We start from the raw sequence: 16,517 nt of genomic DNA, 5'->3' as shown, positions 1-16,517 counted from the left end.
AGGATTCCAAGGGCCTGATTCACCACCCATTGATAATTATTTTTAAGCTTTTATTTAACTTGCCCTGTTCGTTTATTTATTTATTTAAATTTGATCCACTTCCTGTAGTCCAATCGACTTGAAATTTGGTAAACTTATGTAAATCTGGTGACAATACAATGATCTGACAGTGACATCCTGGCAGTCCGGTCAGGATCGACTCCGCAGAACGGAACTCCTCAACGGTTAATCCCATCGGCTTGAAATTTGGTACGGGAGGACAATGCAAGTACAGTCAATAAAAAGTACAGTTAGCAAAAAAGCTTGTATTAAATTTTTAATTTTTAACAAAAAACTTAAATGTGTTAAATGTCCATGTTGTTTTTCTGTTCAATGATCTGAATTGTTAATTATACTTTGCTCACCCGGGACCTTATAATACCAAAGCTCATCTTCAGAGCAACACAACCGTTCATGACGCTGGTTAAGTGTGGTGGTGGTGATAGATGCGTTTGTGTGGTTTGTGTGTGTTCTTACAGTGTGGAGACGGAGGAATTGCCTGAACACACATTTCTTGCATAAACGTAGCTATCAAATAAGGTCGCGGGTGAGCAAAGTAATTGTTTCAATTATTTGATGTGGACCTCCGCAAAGTAGCGCCCGATTCAATAAATTAAATTATTCTGTTTGTTTTGTCCAAATAAACAAAAACAGCCACGACAATTTGAAGTCTGTGGCTTCTCAAGTAGAGGATCGTGGGTTCGAACCCAGGCTCGCACTTCAGAGTTTTCCGAAAATTATGTTGGAATTAGCTTTATGGTGAAGGAAAGCGTCGTGAGGAAACCTGGAGACACCAGCGAAGAAATTCAGTGGTGCCGTGATGCTGCCCAGAAAGGGAAAACGAACCCGAGACCTCTTGCGTGTGTTTCAGGTTCTCTAACTGCTAGGCTATCTAATCTCAATGCCGTTAAATAAATGCCACATAATTTATAGGTATTCATATACGAATGGAACTTGAAAATACTGAACTGCTTGTTCACTTTAAGTTTCTCCGTATTTTCAATATTTTATTATAAGTAGGAAAGTTTTCTCGCGGGCGTCAAAAGATGAATGGTAAGTTGTAAAAGTTACGCACTTCAGTGAAAACAACTTTTCTTGGAAATTCGTTGAAATTTCGCGCTGTTCGAGAGTTTTCACTAGTTTGTGGTTGTACTTATATTAAACGTAAGTATTAATGTTTTTTTTTCTAGCGGTTTCCTTTTACATATTTACTGTTTTTAGGGTTTCGTACCTCTATAGCCAAAAAAAGAACCCTTTCTATTTAAGTATGTTTATCTGTTGCTTAGTTACTATCACCTCGAGATTAGAATACAATTCGAAACCGGTACTATAACTGTACTTATAATAAATATAATCGTAAGTCAATCTATGATATAACAATAACAATCTAGGGCTAACAATTTCAGCTCATTTAGACTCCAAGTGCCTGCCAAGCATCAGCAATGTTCCTGTGCTCCGACTTCTGGCCGGAGGGTGTGGTGTTCCGTCGTTTTAGGGCAGCGACGAAGACGACGTTCAAAAATCCCTAGTTAGTTTTTTTGCATGTTTTTCTTATGTATTCTTTGTGTTAATTTGAATTTAACAGTGCGTTAGTTTTCTAACTGTAATGCTGTACATTTTATTTGATAATAAAATAAATAATTATCTTTATAGTTTGAGTGCAGACACTTATACTCGTAGATAGTAGATTTACAAAGTATGCTTCCTCATTTATGATAATAAGCTACTTAAAGGACAGGGCCTTAAAATATGGTAAAAGGTGAAAAAAAAAAAACTTAGAAAAAGATGCACCCATTGTAAAAGGAAGAAAATTATGTGATGTAATATAATAATTTGCATTAAAACATAATTTATTAACAAGAAGAGAAAGATTTAAGGCTTTCTAGGCTTTCTAGCCTTCGCGTAAAAAATACGCCACGTGAATGCCTTAGCTACGAGTACTTTTAATCTAAACGTTTATGCTTATAAAACAATAAATACGTTCCATTTTTATTAATTCAGTTCCCTAGGGCGTTATGTTACTAAATACGTCATGCGAAAGCAACGAACAGATCATCTTACTTGTTAGAACTTATAATTATTTACATGAAAAAAGTTTTTACCTTTCCCGAGAATTTTCCCGAAACTTCCCAAAATGCTGGGCAGGAACATCGCCAGGAGCATACCCTTGACGAGTTGGGCTCCGAACAGGAGGGGGACGAAAAACTTCTTCAAGCCGAAGGCTGAAAAGATACATCAATTATTAAGGAGCTAGCGACAAAATTTGCCTTTTCGGACTTTAAGATTATAAATACGTAATCACATGAATAGTTTACAATAGATTCAACCGTAAAATTTAGCACTTTTATGTTTTAATGACCAATAACATTGTCTGCTACTACAGTGTTACACAGCTAAATCAGTGCGATATACCTAATGATATATGTAAGCATGCAAGGACCCTTTTACACAGTAACTAAGGTAGGTGGTTTTAAGCTTTTAGATATGCAGAGCTTGTCTAAACTAAAATGACTCGTCCCTCACTCTAATAAATCAGTTCATTGTGACTAGTATGATAGCAAACCTAACGATAATCACCTAAGGATCCTAACAGTGATTTTATTCCCCGTTCATCAAAATAAAGATAATTTAATTTGCTTTGATTTGAAATAGAAACATTAAAAAAAATTAGACAACATCCATATTACGAATATACAATTTAAGAAGAAAAACCGGACAAGTGCGTGTCGGACTCGCGCACGAAGGGTTCCGTACCATTATCTATTCAACATTAGACATTGTCAAAAAAACGGCAAAATAATCAAGTTTGTTGTATGGGAGACCCCTTAAATATTTATTTTATTTTAATTAATTATTTATTTTTAAAGTGAGAATACAACTAAAGATTCTGTGAATATTTCAAGCGTCTTACTGTTGTCGCTATTAATATCAAGCAAAAAACGGCACAACCATCACGTGCCCCCCTTAAATATTTATTTTGTTGTTCTTAGTATTTGTTGTTATAACGGCCACAGTAATACATAATCTGTGATCATTTCAAGTGTCTAACTATTACGACTCAAGAGATAGAGCCCTGTGACAGACGGACGGACAGACAGACAGGCAGCAGGTCTCAGTAATAGGGTTCCGTTGGCACCCTTTGGGTGCGGAAACCTAAAAAAGCAGGTTTTTGCGAAATTGCGAGGTCACAGGTCAGCATAGTGCAGGCCAAAGCTGAGGCCTTATTGTCACACTTGTAATCACTATCGCTTTTACCACTTCTTTCTGTCACACGGTGTAAGACGAGTGTAGAAAGAGAAGGTGAATGCGATCGCTAACGTCAGCATGTTAGCCAATACGGCCGCTGGTCTTCCGCAGTGACCTCTTGGCGACTTCACGGGATAAATACACAATATTTTTAAATTATTAATCAAATTTTGTAGAAGGTATATGAGCTTGCGTTTGTTGTTGACGGTTTTTTTCGTCTTATCGTGGTCTTATCCGTGCTCTATATACACTATTTCTGTGCAAATAAGAAGCTGAAAAGGTCGTTTACACTAGAATAATTAAAAACTGCTTATGTTTATATTCTGCTCTATTCTGCTCATATTAATTTGAAATACCATGCATGGAAAATACTCCAGCACTCATCTATGTAAGTTCGCAGCGACCGAAATTTAATAATTTAATTACATTTCAGTTCACAGAATACTCAAACCCAAAACCCAAGTCAAAGTTTAATAACCGTCAAACGGCTAACAGCGGAGTTTGCATTTATTTTGAACTCGAAGTTTTATATTCAATGAAATTTTACTATCCCGGACTAATTCAGCTGCGGTTCATGATTTAAAAAATATGAAACGCGATGGCTAACGATGACTTTTGAAATCTTAGTTTCAAGTTATTATTCTCTTATCTACTATTAGTTGTTATCCTCTTCTTTGTATAGACTGCACTCTTAAATGAGCAGTCTTTCTTATCTAGTTTTGTGTTGAGGGTTTGTTTTAAATTGGAAATAATGTATTGTTTACATAATTGCTAATTAAATAACAATTGATAGAGAAGCGGTTTTTGTTTAAGAAACGTACAATAAAATGAAATAAGTCGACAATCACTCAATTAGATCCCTCACTCGTCATCGTCAGATAGAAATTGTTACAAATTATCTGCAGTTGTATAACTTCCTTAAAATAATAGATCGAAATACAGAATTTAGAATTATAAAGTTCAGGATATGTTTTTTTTTTACTTCGTTGTCCACAAATGAATATTCCATATAAGAAAGTTAATAATTATGTCGATTTGTAACATTTCTGGTAGGTACGGGGGTACCCCTTTTACAATGCCCACACGAAGAGATCAGTTAGTCTTATTCTAAAACCGGGCAAAGCTCGGCCAATAAATAATTAGTTCGTATACTTACATCGAAATGTGATGAACCTCGCTGCTTTGGGAAGATTGATTGAAATTATATGCGTCTCCACGAAATTTTTGATCTTCTGCAGTAATCTGTATTCATACGTATAAGTACTAAAAAGTGCTCGTGATTCAGCGTCATCATTGTGTCTTAGTGTCCTCGCGTTTCTATCATTTACTGGTTTAATTTCCACTCCATCTATGATTTCATACCTATCTTTGCTAAGTGCTTCATCTAACACTCTTTCTACTTCATTTTCTAGCTGTTTCTCAGTTTTATTGACAAGTAAATACTTCGTTGTAAAAGTATCAACTGTCGATATAACTTCATCAATGAAACTCTCCGCCTCATAATTTGGCACTTCATTATGTTTCTTATCAAATTTACTACTATTGTGACAACTATGGCATTGTTTAGATTCTACATTATTATCTAGACTGTCTAATCTTTTGGTTATGTTTTCTATTTGACTTGTTTCGTTACTAAAAACTGTCTGACAATTGTTTTGTAATATAAGGAGGAATATATATGTTATGACTACTAGGCTCTTTTCTGAGAACCTCCATTCTGATCTGCTAGGCCTTCGATTTTCTGTTCCGTGCAAGAGATCCATTTTTGTGTTGATCTCTATCAATCTTCATTACCGTTGTTATTTATTTCTTGAGACTGATCATTGAAATCTGAAACAATAAAGAAAATATTTTTTAGTTAACTTAAGTATCTTTTTTTTTTATTCGACTGGATGGCAAACGAGCAATTTGGTCTCCTGATGGTAAGAGATCACCATCGCTCATAAACATCTGCAACACCAGGGGTATTGCAGACGCGTTCCCAACCTAGAGGCCTAAGATGGGATATCTCAAGTGCCAGTAATTTCACCGGCTGTCGTACTCTCCACGCCGAAACACAACAGTGCAAGCACTGCTGCTTCACGGCAGGATTAGCGAGCAAGATGGTGGTAGCAATCCGGGCGGACCTTGCACAAGGTCCTACCACCTGCAAATAAATCTGAAGCACTTTGCCTTTTATGACAAAGTTTTAATCAGGTGTGCCCATGGATAGTTAATGGTGGAGCATCAAACCTAATCTGACTGGCAATCTGGAGTAACTTTGGCTTACTCATTATTTGAGAAGTAAAGAAAGGTGTTCTTCCATGTTTTTAAAGTAAGGAAGTCAGTGAAAATCGAGTTAAATGAACACCTCCCAGTACTGACTACGAGACTTTTATGCAGTATAAGAACTGCGTTGCGGGACTGGCATATAAAGTTTTTGATGGGATCTCATTATCAGTACAATATAACTACTAGGTTAATCTATATAAACGAATATGCTTCTCAGAAATGTTATTTGACAGCATTATTCTTGTCCTCCGAAATTTCGCCTACACCGTTTTAACGAGGCTAGATATATATTATACCTTGGGTGAGCAAAAGCCTGGCACGTCAGTCGTTTTGGCAACCATACAGGGAGGTAAAGTTGCCATTTGGGCAATTTGCCCAGAAACTGCGGTCTGATACTAGACTTCAATTGTAGCTACGTTAATTTGAATTTGATTTAGTTTCGTGCTTTCTTCAATCCTCACTAAGCTTACTAATATTACCACTCACTTGGTTCTAGTAACTAGAGCTACCAACTTTGTGCATCTCAGGCCCGTTGTTTGATGGCAAACATACAAAAAGCCATGCCATACCAATATCATTTCAAAGGAAATTTGACTATTAGTATCTTTAACTACTGATCGAACAACGGGCACTTAATTGCTTGTGGTAGCTGTGGCTACATGGATTATGGCATAGCATGGTATGGCAATTTTAGATTTCTAATCTGTAAATGGTGGTAGGTACAGACACTATATGCAAACGTATGTCCGTCTGTTACCTCTTCTTACTTAGAACACTGGACCAATTTTAGTGAAATATGGTATGAAGATACTCTAAGAAAGGACATAGGATAATCCCGGCAAATTGCATAGTTCCCGCGGGATAGCGATACATGAATAATTTGCAGACTGAGTCGTTGGTAAAGGCTAGTTACTTACAAATACAATACGCACACGAGTTTTATGGCTGCTCTATCGAAAGAAAAAAAATGCTGCTAATAAAACATTATTACTTGTTTTTTTCAAACAACTAATTACAGATACAATAACAGTATCACGTAAACTATAATTAATAGAACTCTGTTTTCATACACTTGACACTTGCCATGAGAATTACACAGCTATTATGCAAAATGTGACATGATTTTCCCATCGATTGTTGCGAGCGCGAGAAAACGTAATATATACGCGTTCCAAATAAAAAGAAAACCAATATTCAATAAAATGCCCCACTTCCCCACATTCTGTATATAAACAATCGTTTAATTTTGACATATTCAGATATGCAAAAGTTTTCCATATAGTTTAAATGCGTTTCGATACATTGATGCCGTGCAAATGGGCTCTAACCGGGTGAAATATAAAATCCCTCGCCGGAATCCGCTTTGTATCACCGTATCACTATTATCACTGAACCCCTTAAATTGGGTTTACTACCCGCGACGGGCTGTCCACGTACATTAATGACGTTACACCCTTTTAGGGTTTTGAAAGGTTTTTCAATCATTAGCGGCCCCGTAGGTTATTTGGTTAGTTGTAAAATGGGCGTTGGACCGGCAAATTACATGATTTGAAGCTTAAACATATATACCTACCTAACTTACTATAGGTCTAGGTACCTTTTTCAGAAATTTTTCGAGAGTGAAGAGAATGTTGCCATGAAAATATTTGGTTGGGTTTAAATGTCTTGAAAATACCTACATAATTATAAATTTGAAAAAATCCCACGCGGCCCATCTTGGATTTGGAACTTCTCTCACACCATTGAATTACTTCGCAAGCGTTTGCAGGTTTGGTAACGATCTTTACTTTTACCGTACAGCTCGTGGTAAATTTCAAATGTAATTTGGCACATGAATTTCTAAAATACTCCATCAAGTCCGTCTTTAAACCCACGATTCTTTTCTTGAAAGGCTATAAGTCAAAGCAGTAGGCTAATACGGCTTGTATTCGATAGTTAGTACAGTCAAATCATTATTTCTGTCCCACCGTAGAACTTCCTCAGGTGTCATAATGAATTCCCTTGTCAAGCAATGCGATGTCACTATTACTTTTTCTACGAAAAGGTTCCACAGTGGGTCGCGATTCAGCAGGGCTACTATGAAATCCGAAAATTGAAGTGAGTGAGTGTCGATTTTTGAATTTCGTAGTAGCTCTCGAGTTGGTTCGATAGTACTGTACACGTCGGTGGAAGCTTTAATTGTTTCTTTAAGAAATTTAAACTTACTTTAGTCCTCTCACGTTTAGGACAAGGATCAAACTAGTATTTGCATATCGTTAGACTGCTAACTAGATCTTAGAAAGTTTGCGTCCCACTCGCAAATCTTATTAAGTACATTTGTAGAAGCTTTTAGAACTTGTATGTACAGTTGGGATCTGAAAATTTCAGCGGGCAGCATTTAATAGCTATATAATTATCGCGTAACATGAAATATGTATTATATTGGTGAAGACAATGTTTATTGATATCAGTTGCATATCGTACACAAAACAAGTCTTTTATTTAGTTTCACCTGTCTGTCTGGCTGTCTGTCTGTATCTTGCAAGTTAAATTCGACCAACTTCCAGTGGTCGGATTAACTTGAAATTTGTTATACTTCTGTAAATTGCGTGACAATACAATAATCTGGTAGTGACATCCTGATAGTCCGACCAGAAACGTCTCCACAGGACGGAACTCTTCAATGGTTATTAGCATCGACTTGAAATTTGGTATACAAATGTAGTTTGGGTGACAATTCAAGTACAGTGAACAAAAAGTACAGTCAGAAAAAAAGCTTGTATTAAAAAAATAATTTTCACCAAAAACTTATTGAACGTTAGAGGGCTGTGATTATCTTAAATGAGCTTTTAATATTACGATGCAGTTGTTGCTAAATTATATTATTTATAAGGAAATAACTTTCGGGGTGACTTTAAAAACAAAATTTCGGTATTTCATTTTAAAGTTCATTTTAGTATTAGTCAAAGTTAGTTAGTTTTATTGTGAAAGTTTAAGACGACAAAGAAAAAAAAACAGATTGAGAGTGAAATTTTTAACAAAAAATTATTGAATATAAACCTCAGTAGCCGGGTTGACTTGATATTAAACAAACATGTAAGTTGGATGACTGTGAAAGTACATTCAGCAGACAGGTTATTCGTATTAGATATTTTTATTGCAAAAACTTTTTCATTATTTTGATGAGAGGTAGTACTTACTTAATGTGAAATGGGATTACAGTTACATCAAACTACTTACATATTTAAATAATGCAAATTATTTATTAAATAAATACTCCCATTTCAGGCCCTACTCAGCTCTCATAGCCACCAAAAATCCGAAATTTTCAACTTTGGCCCACTACTTTTAGTCCCAAAATTTAACTGAGTTATATCCCAAATATGTAGCAGGTCACGTACAAAATAATCCTTGAACTTACAAAACCGGGCTTAACTGGATACGTACTTACATAAAAAGTTTTATTATATTCCGGTGGAGTAGGGTTAGATTTGGCTATAATGGAATGGTATTTTTTGTATGAACTTATGTTGACAGCACTGAAGGATTAAGTACTTACCGACCAATATCAGCATTTAAGCAGATTTTGTATTTAATTTTTCCGTAATTTGGTTTTATATCGTTTATGTGCTTTTATTGTCGGCTTCTTTGTGTTCAAAGTCACGCAATGAGCTGTGAGTTTCTTTGCGCGATAGAATCCGGAATATGGAAATTCGCCGCAGCAATAAAGTCATCGACATACCTCGAAGAATATGCAAGTTGAGGTGGCCATGCCTGAGCCACATTGTTCAGAAGAACACATAATCATTGGCTGTGGAGAAAAATCCGCGAGTGGCAACCATGAACCGGAAAGCAAAGCGTTGGCAGACCTCCCACTAGGTGGGATGACAATGTCGCGCAAGAGCGAGCAACGTTGCGGGTAACCGGTGGATACAAGTAGCGAGTTCAACAGTGGACGTCTTCCGGCTGATGACGACGTTTCAAAGAGGCTTTGCTATGTGTACGTCCGTTTATTACAAAATCTCCTTTTTGGGCTGCCTCTGCGCCTCTAGCCGTCACATTGGAACCTTAATAGTCAATAGGTGTTAATTTTTACTCAGCTATCCGAATGTATTTGGAAAAGATGTCCTGACTAGTTCCACTTGTCCTATATTGATGATTTGAGTTTTGGAGTGCTGGACTTTTTAATCTTTAGCCCTCAGAATACTTGAAATACTTCACTCAATGGCTGAAATGGCTGGCAATAGCCAGGCTTAAGTAATACACAAATGCTATACTAAAAATAACCTAGTTAACTTAGAAAAGTTTGGAAATCCGAAATCATTTCAAAACTTCAATATCTCCAAAATGGCTGAACCGATTTGAATGAAACTTAGGTAAGTAATACTGCAAGCCAACTCATATTCAAATCATATTGCAATCAATCCATCCGTTTGAGAGCTACGATGTCACAGACAGTCACGCAGACAGCGAGTACTGCCTTTTCGCAACGTAATTCATTTCGCAACTTTTCATTTTGCAAACTCTAAAACTGTAAATATTTCAGGATTTATTTCAGGGCCGTCGTGTGGAGCCCTTTAGGTTAGGTTAGGATAGTTTTATAAAAATCCTGAAATATTTACAGTTTCAGAAATATTAAACAGTTGGAAAATGAAAAGTTGCGAAATGAAACAGGTTGCCAAACGTTATTCGCCGAAACATTAGTAAACCGGCAGACAGACAAGCAGAAATTCCTCTTTTTGTGCCGAGGTTTTTAAATTAAAAACTAAAGTGAGGCCCGTCAGTGAAAAGACGAAATATTGTTACAAGAAGAAAACGACATTTTACTACGTACCTAAGTTACCATCGCCGCTCATACTCAGCCTATAATATTGTGGAGTTTCGGTGTCGCCTAAATGATGAAATCGATGGCAGCAAAGTAGATACGGACATCTACATTTTTTCAAAAATGCTTTTTTTACAAAAAATAACTTATTTCAACCATATCTATAAGTCTGTTAAAAAATATTTCAAATTTCAAAATAATGAAGAAAATTTGGCACGTAAAAGAAAACATCTACACTAGCTTTTGAAAAATCATCGCAGTAGAAACGGACATTTGAATTTATCCGCTTTTACTTCGGAGCTTTGACAGGATGCTTGTGACGTCAATAAAGTCACATGCCACTTGTCCGTTTATACGTCATACTTTTTGCATATGTCTCAATCTACAAATTTATTATTTCTAATTTCTATGAGGAAATTATTTGTTTTTTCTTAAAATATTTAAACAAATAAATATATTACTTAACATTGGTTTCATACACTTGTTTGTTTTTTTTTTATTTAGACAGCAAATGAATTAAAATGCTTAACCTAAGTAAGTACTTAAGTTTCTATTGCTTGCAGCTTACCGCTTTTTGGAAACGACACGCCTGAACAGATTTTGACTGATGATGACGAGCAATCTGTTTTTTTCCTAATAGGTATAGAAGTAGTAGAATATCGATTATACTCACATTATACTATTCATCATCAGCCAATAGCAGTCCGGACATTGGCCTCCCCCATAGACCGCCATTGCGCCCTGTCTTCGGCTAGACACATCCAGCTTTTACCACCAGCCTTTCGCAGATCGTCCCTCTACCTGAACGGAGGGCGTCTTGGACTACGTTTGCCGAGACGCGGTCTCCACTCAATATCTTCAGCGGTTGTCGGTGCTTCAACAGATATGACCCAGCCCACTGCCACTTCAAGTTGTTAATTCTATTAACTATGTCGATGACCTTAGTTCTGTGTCGGATAGTCTCGTTGCGGATTTTATCCTTCAGAATAACTCCGAGCATAGCTCGTTCCATAGCTGGCAGAGCCGCGTTTCAGCTCCGTATGTCATGACGGGTAGGACGCACTGGTTAAAAACTTTCGCTTTCAGACATTACATATAATTGACGAAAAAACTCGACATAATTTTCCGAATGCTGCCCAGCCCAGCTGAATCCTTCTCTTGGCCTCCTTCTCAAAGTTGTGTTCTACCTAAGACTACTGTTACATTATGCTCGTTACTAGCATGCTAATAAGCATGCTAGTAAGCATGCTAGTACCTGCTGTACCTGTATGACACAGAAAAAGCATGCTTAATAGTAGCAAGCCGTGGTGGGCGAGTGGTTTGACCTATGGCCTCTCAAGCAAAGGATCGTGGGTTCAAACCCCGGCTCGCACCTCTGAGCTTTTCGGAATTCATGTGCGAAATTACATTTGAAATTTACCACGAGCTTTACGGTGAAGGAAAACATCGTGAGGAAACCTGCACAAACCTGCGAAGCGATTCAATGGTGTGTGTGAAGTTCCCAATCCGCACTGGGCCCGCGTGGGAACTACAGCCTAAGCCCTCTCATTCTGTGAGTAGGCCTGTGCCCAGCAGTGGGACGTATATAGGCTGGGATTATTATAATTATAATAGTAGCACGTCCCTCCCTATGCACACATGCTAGTAAGTAGCATTTGCTGAATAGTAGCATGCTTTCGTGCTATTAACTAGCATGTGTTGGTACCTTAACTGCAAAATCAGGCCGAGGTATGTGTACTCCGAAACAACATCAAGAAGATTTCCACTAACGATGACGGGCCTCTGATCCATGTGGCCATTGATGACAATTTTGGTATTATCCACATTCATTATAGCATTATATTGTTTATACTATTATAGTACATACTGTTTTATTTTTACAGTTTATATTGTTTTGTTTTGGGATATATTTTGTACGTAATTTTATTACTTGTACCTACTGTTGATTTATTTAATTTATTAGTGTAAAACTATAAAAAATAACTTAGTTTTTGAGTACGTAAAAACAATTATGAGTAAACAAAAATAAAGGGTGAATACTCGTTGCATGTTGTTTAGATTATCTCTAAACACTCCTCTAAGTTTTACCGGAGATTCTTACCTTAGCTTATTCGTTTTTTATAACGGAAAAGGCGTTTGTTTCATTACAACGCATAAACGGATATCAGGCAGATGTCTTCCTCTACGTTTAAGCTCTTTCAAAGTAAAAAAAGACATCTACAATTTTCATTAAAATAATGTTACAGAAATAAATTTGTTGAACAATCACCAAAGAACATTATTTTAATGCATCATAGAAAATTTCATGGTAATCAGTCCATTAATCTCAAAGTAGTCATTATTTTTTACTAAATACGCTCTCCTGTAAAATAGCTATTTTGTAGATGTCTTCTTTTACTTTGCTGCCATCGAAATGCATGATACATGTAAGATAACAATACCAACCATTTAATCGACAAAACTTCATGATATACCTACATACAAACATATTTAATTACGTGTTGCCTCTGACTGCTAATGACAAACTGGACTGCCTTGCTAAGTTATAGGTAGAACTAACTGCTATCTGTTGAATATGTGCGCGCAGTAGGGACTTGTATACGACTCTAATATTGTCAACGGCGTAGAAGCGTGTTCAGATATTTTTGATAAAATTTTTGCTCAGATGTTTATGAACTCGACTGTACAGTCACCTGCATTAATAATTTATTGTATCAGGCGTTACTTTGCGGATGTCCGTATCAATGAACAGAAACAATTACTTTGCGCACCCGCAACCTTATGATAGCTAGCTTCGTGTTGCTCTGAAGATGAGCTGTTGAGTTCGAAACACGTAAGTGTAGTATGGTGGTGGTGATAGATGGGTTAACGTGATTTTCTCAAACATGACATGAAATATTGACGTTGTGTTACAAATAATAGGCTGAGAAGTATCGTGCTGCAGGCGCTGTGACTCGCCTGCCTGCGTGCGGTCACTCTAGCGGCCTGCAAAGAGATTCAACCTTGCAGGCCGCTGGCCGGCAATGCGACCGTCTTTTGTTTCAACGCGCACTCTGCGGCACGTACGCGGCCCACGCCCACCACCACCGCCCTTGTCCGCCGCGCCAGCAGCTAGCTCGACACGCGCGCACACAACAAGGCGACCAGAGTAGCGTTCCGCCAGCTTCATTTCTTGTTTTTTATTTTTATTTTATTTCATGTAATGTTTGAGAAAAGCAATATACAAGCCACGGCCGGAACCTAGGGTTGCCGGCCTCGCATCCCTATCCAGCCTCGCTACGCTCGGCCGTCTATATCTGCTTGGCCGACAACCCCCTACTTCCCGGCCTCTACAGTAATGTACTATTGTGTTTTTACAGTGTGGAGGTGGAGGAACTGCATGAACACGCATTTCTTGAATAAACGTGGCTATCGTAAGGTCGCTGGTGAGCAATTCTTTCAGTTCATTTACCTGCATTAATATCACCACAGCAGCGCGTACAAAAATATCTGACATGTCCTACAGGTGCTAGAAATAATGTTGTATCAGATATTAACGAACACTTCGTTGTGTCAGATATGGGTGCTGGTACTGCTGGTAATTGTAGACACCTACATAAGCCCGTTTTACAAAAAAAAAACATAATTTACGAAAAAAACCTACAAATAGGCAATATTGATAACAGCGCCATCTAACGGGACATTTATCATGAGCTAACCAGGAGCATGGCCCTTAAGATTGATTTTTTGGAATCTTTTTGTATTTTTTATTTCATTTCCAAATTTTTACTTTTACGGTCATCCCGTAAAACTTAAATTGAAAATACAAACTGAAATATAGATGCACAGAAAAACCAGAAAAATAAGACCAGCACTGGGAATCGAACCCAGGTCCTCGGCATTCCGTGCCATGTGCTATACCGCTACACCACTGCTGGACAACGGTACAGACAAGAAATTCCCCTATGCACCTCATATCTCAGCTTGTTTGTTTCTTATTTAGCCACTTAAGCAGTGACGCTAGCGACATCTATACCGGCTCATCGAGAAACTTTGTCGACTTTTCGACTTTCTTTCTGGGTTCGATTTCCAGTGCTGGTCTTATTTTTCTGGTTTTTCTGTGCATCTATATTTCAGTTTGTATTTAAAAAAAAACACAATTTGAAAGGTTTTTTTTCCTTTTTTTTAATACAATGGCGAAAAAGTACGATGTGTACAGTTGCCATTAGATACATCGTTGCGGGCGAGGTTCACTCAAATGTTTCGGAGCAGCATTCTATTTGAATAAATTCGTTACACTAGGTCAGTTTAACATAGAAGAACATGCGATACGTCATAAATATTAAGCAGCAACTTCGAAATAAATGAACTGAAAAAGTCGCGAAGTAGTTAGGTAACGATTAAAGTATACTTTAATCGTCTGTATCTCACAAAAAATGCCATCCCTTTGAGAGCTACGAGTTAAATGCCACAGACAGATATTAGCGTCAAATTTATAACACCCTTCCTTTTGCGTCGTGGTTTTTGTTTTCAAATTCCGCTCTGTGATAGAGTCACTGCCGTGGCAACATTGATATCGGTGCCACTTTGGTTCGGATTTCCACTTTTAAGAACTTTGCCTACTGTCCAACGTTGCTTCTGTGAGTCCCCACAGGACAGCAGTTACTCTCCGGAATTCAATTTTCGACTTGGCTCCTAGTTCGCTATTCAAGACCACGAATGAAGAGAAATAGGAGTTACTTGATCTAAGTTAAGGTACTCTTGGCCGTGTAGTTTTGATTTAGTTTCTTAGTAAGCAGCTTAGGGTTGTTTATAAGGGGCATTATTTTAGTAAATTGTAGGTATGTAGATGATTGCCTCATTCTTTTAAATATCCACTCACTTGCTTTTGGCAACTAGAGTTACCTGTCAACGCTCTTATTTTGTTATATATGAATAGAATTTAACTCAAAATACAAAACAAGTGAGTGGATATAAGTAATTTGTTTTTTTTTTACATAATTAATAATAATAGTAAAGTTTGATTAAAAGGCGTGCGGTACAGAGAACACCCATAATTAAAAATAAAATTACAAATGAAAAAAAAAACAAATTAAGCCGATAGTTTCAAAATTGTGGAAAGGGGATGCAAGAGAGTCACTTAAAAAACACTGAAATTATTTATGTAAATTATGTATGTATTATTAATATAAAACTTACAGTTATCGGCGCTACGGCAGGCCAAGGTGGAGATGGCAGGTTTTCCAGCGATTAGCTAGACATAAGTGTAGACAGGGCGGTTGGAAATCCAAAAAAGGTTAATAAAAAAGAAAAACTTATAAGTCTATCGGTTTTGTTGCTATGCTTGTTTGTAGTTTAATAACGCATAAACGGTTCTTAAGATATTTGACTGAAAATTTTCATCCACATGAAATTAAATCCCGAGGGATATAAAAAAAATAGTTTCACATAAAAGATAGAAAAAATATATATTGGAAACACTGACTTTACAGATTACATAAATTAAGTTAAGAATTAGATAAACATGCGGGTCGTATTTTATAAAAAAAATTGTTAGTAATTATTATGGCGACCCTTCTGTGAAATTCAGACATGTCTTATTTAATAGTTCATTAGTATGTTAATTGATACTTCTGAGCGCGTGCTAACTTTTCATCATTTCTACGATTCTGCTGAGACGAAATCGTGGGAAAGAACTAGTGCCTAAGTAAAATAATTATTTTCCCAGAGATTCATGAATAAATAATTGCGAATTACTAGCTCCTTTGGTTCAATTACAGTATAAATAATTAACTCCACACTGAGATAAAAATATCATAAATTATTTATAAGTGTATTCTCAAATGTACCTATTAAGCAAATAACAAGATCCTTTGATACGTACGTTTAAAATTAATTAAGTCCATTACGAGTTCCTTTGCATTAAATTCACAAAAAGGCTTTAGTACTACATACATTTTGTACCTCTATGCAATGGTTGAACAATTCGTAAGTGTCTTATGAAGAAAGCAAAATACATTTATTTTATAATGAACTAACCAGTGATGAAACCCATCTTACTTGATAGGAATTGTAGATGAGGCCAAAGGTGCAAACTGGTGAAATATAAATGCAGGTGCAAATTTTTAAGGTCATTGCATACAGGTACAAAAGGACGGTATGTAAGTCCGAAAGCCTT

At 36.8% G+C, this 16,517-nt stretch overlaps 1 protein-coding gene across 1 annotated transcript in view; it reads right to left on the bottom strand.

Moving 5' to 3' along the window:
- Positions 1 to 16,517, bottom strand: part of Osi24 (Protein) — an 86,149-nt gene that overhangs the window by 24,079 nt on the left and 45,553 nt on the right. Inside the window, exons 2-3 of the mRNA XM_074106994.1 lie at positions 4,442 to 5,115; positions 2,142 to 2,261 (exon numbers count right to left, since the gene is read on the bottom strand). Of these exons, the coding sequence (XP_073963095.1) occupies positions 2,142 to 2,261; positions 4,442 to 5,048 (727 nt within the window). The 5' untranslated portion in view covers positions 5,049 to 5,115. The remainder of the gene's footprint in view (positions 1 to 2,141; positions 2,262 to 4,441; positions 5,116 to 16,517) is intronic.

Source organism: Choristoneura fumiferana, chromosome 25 (genome assembly GCF_025370935.1).
Source record: "Choristoneura fumiferana chromosome 25, NRCan_CFum_1, whole genome shotgun sequence".
Lineage (NCBI taxonomy): Eukaryota > Metazoa > Arthropoda > Insecta > Lepidoptera > Tortricidae > Choristoneura > Choristoneura fumiferana.
This window is presented reverse-complemented; position numbering and strand designations above follow the sequence as displayed.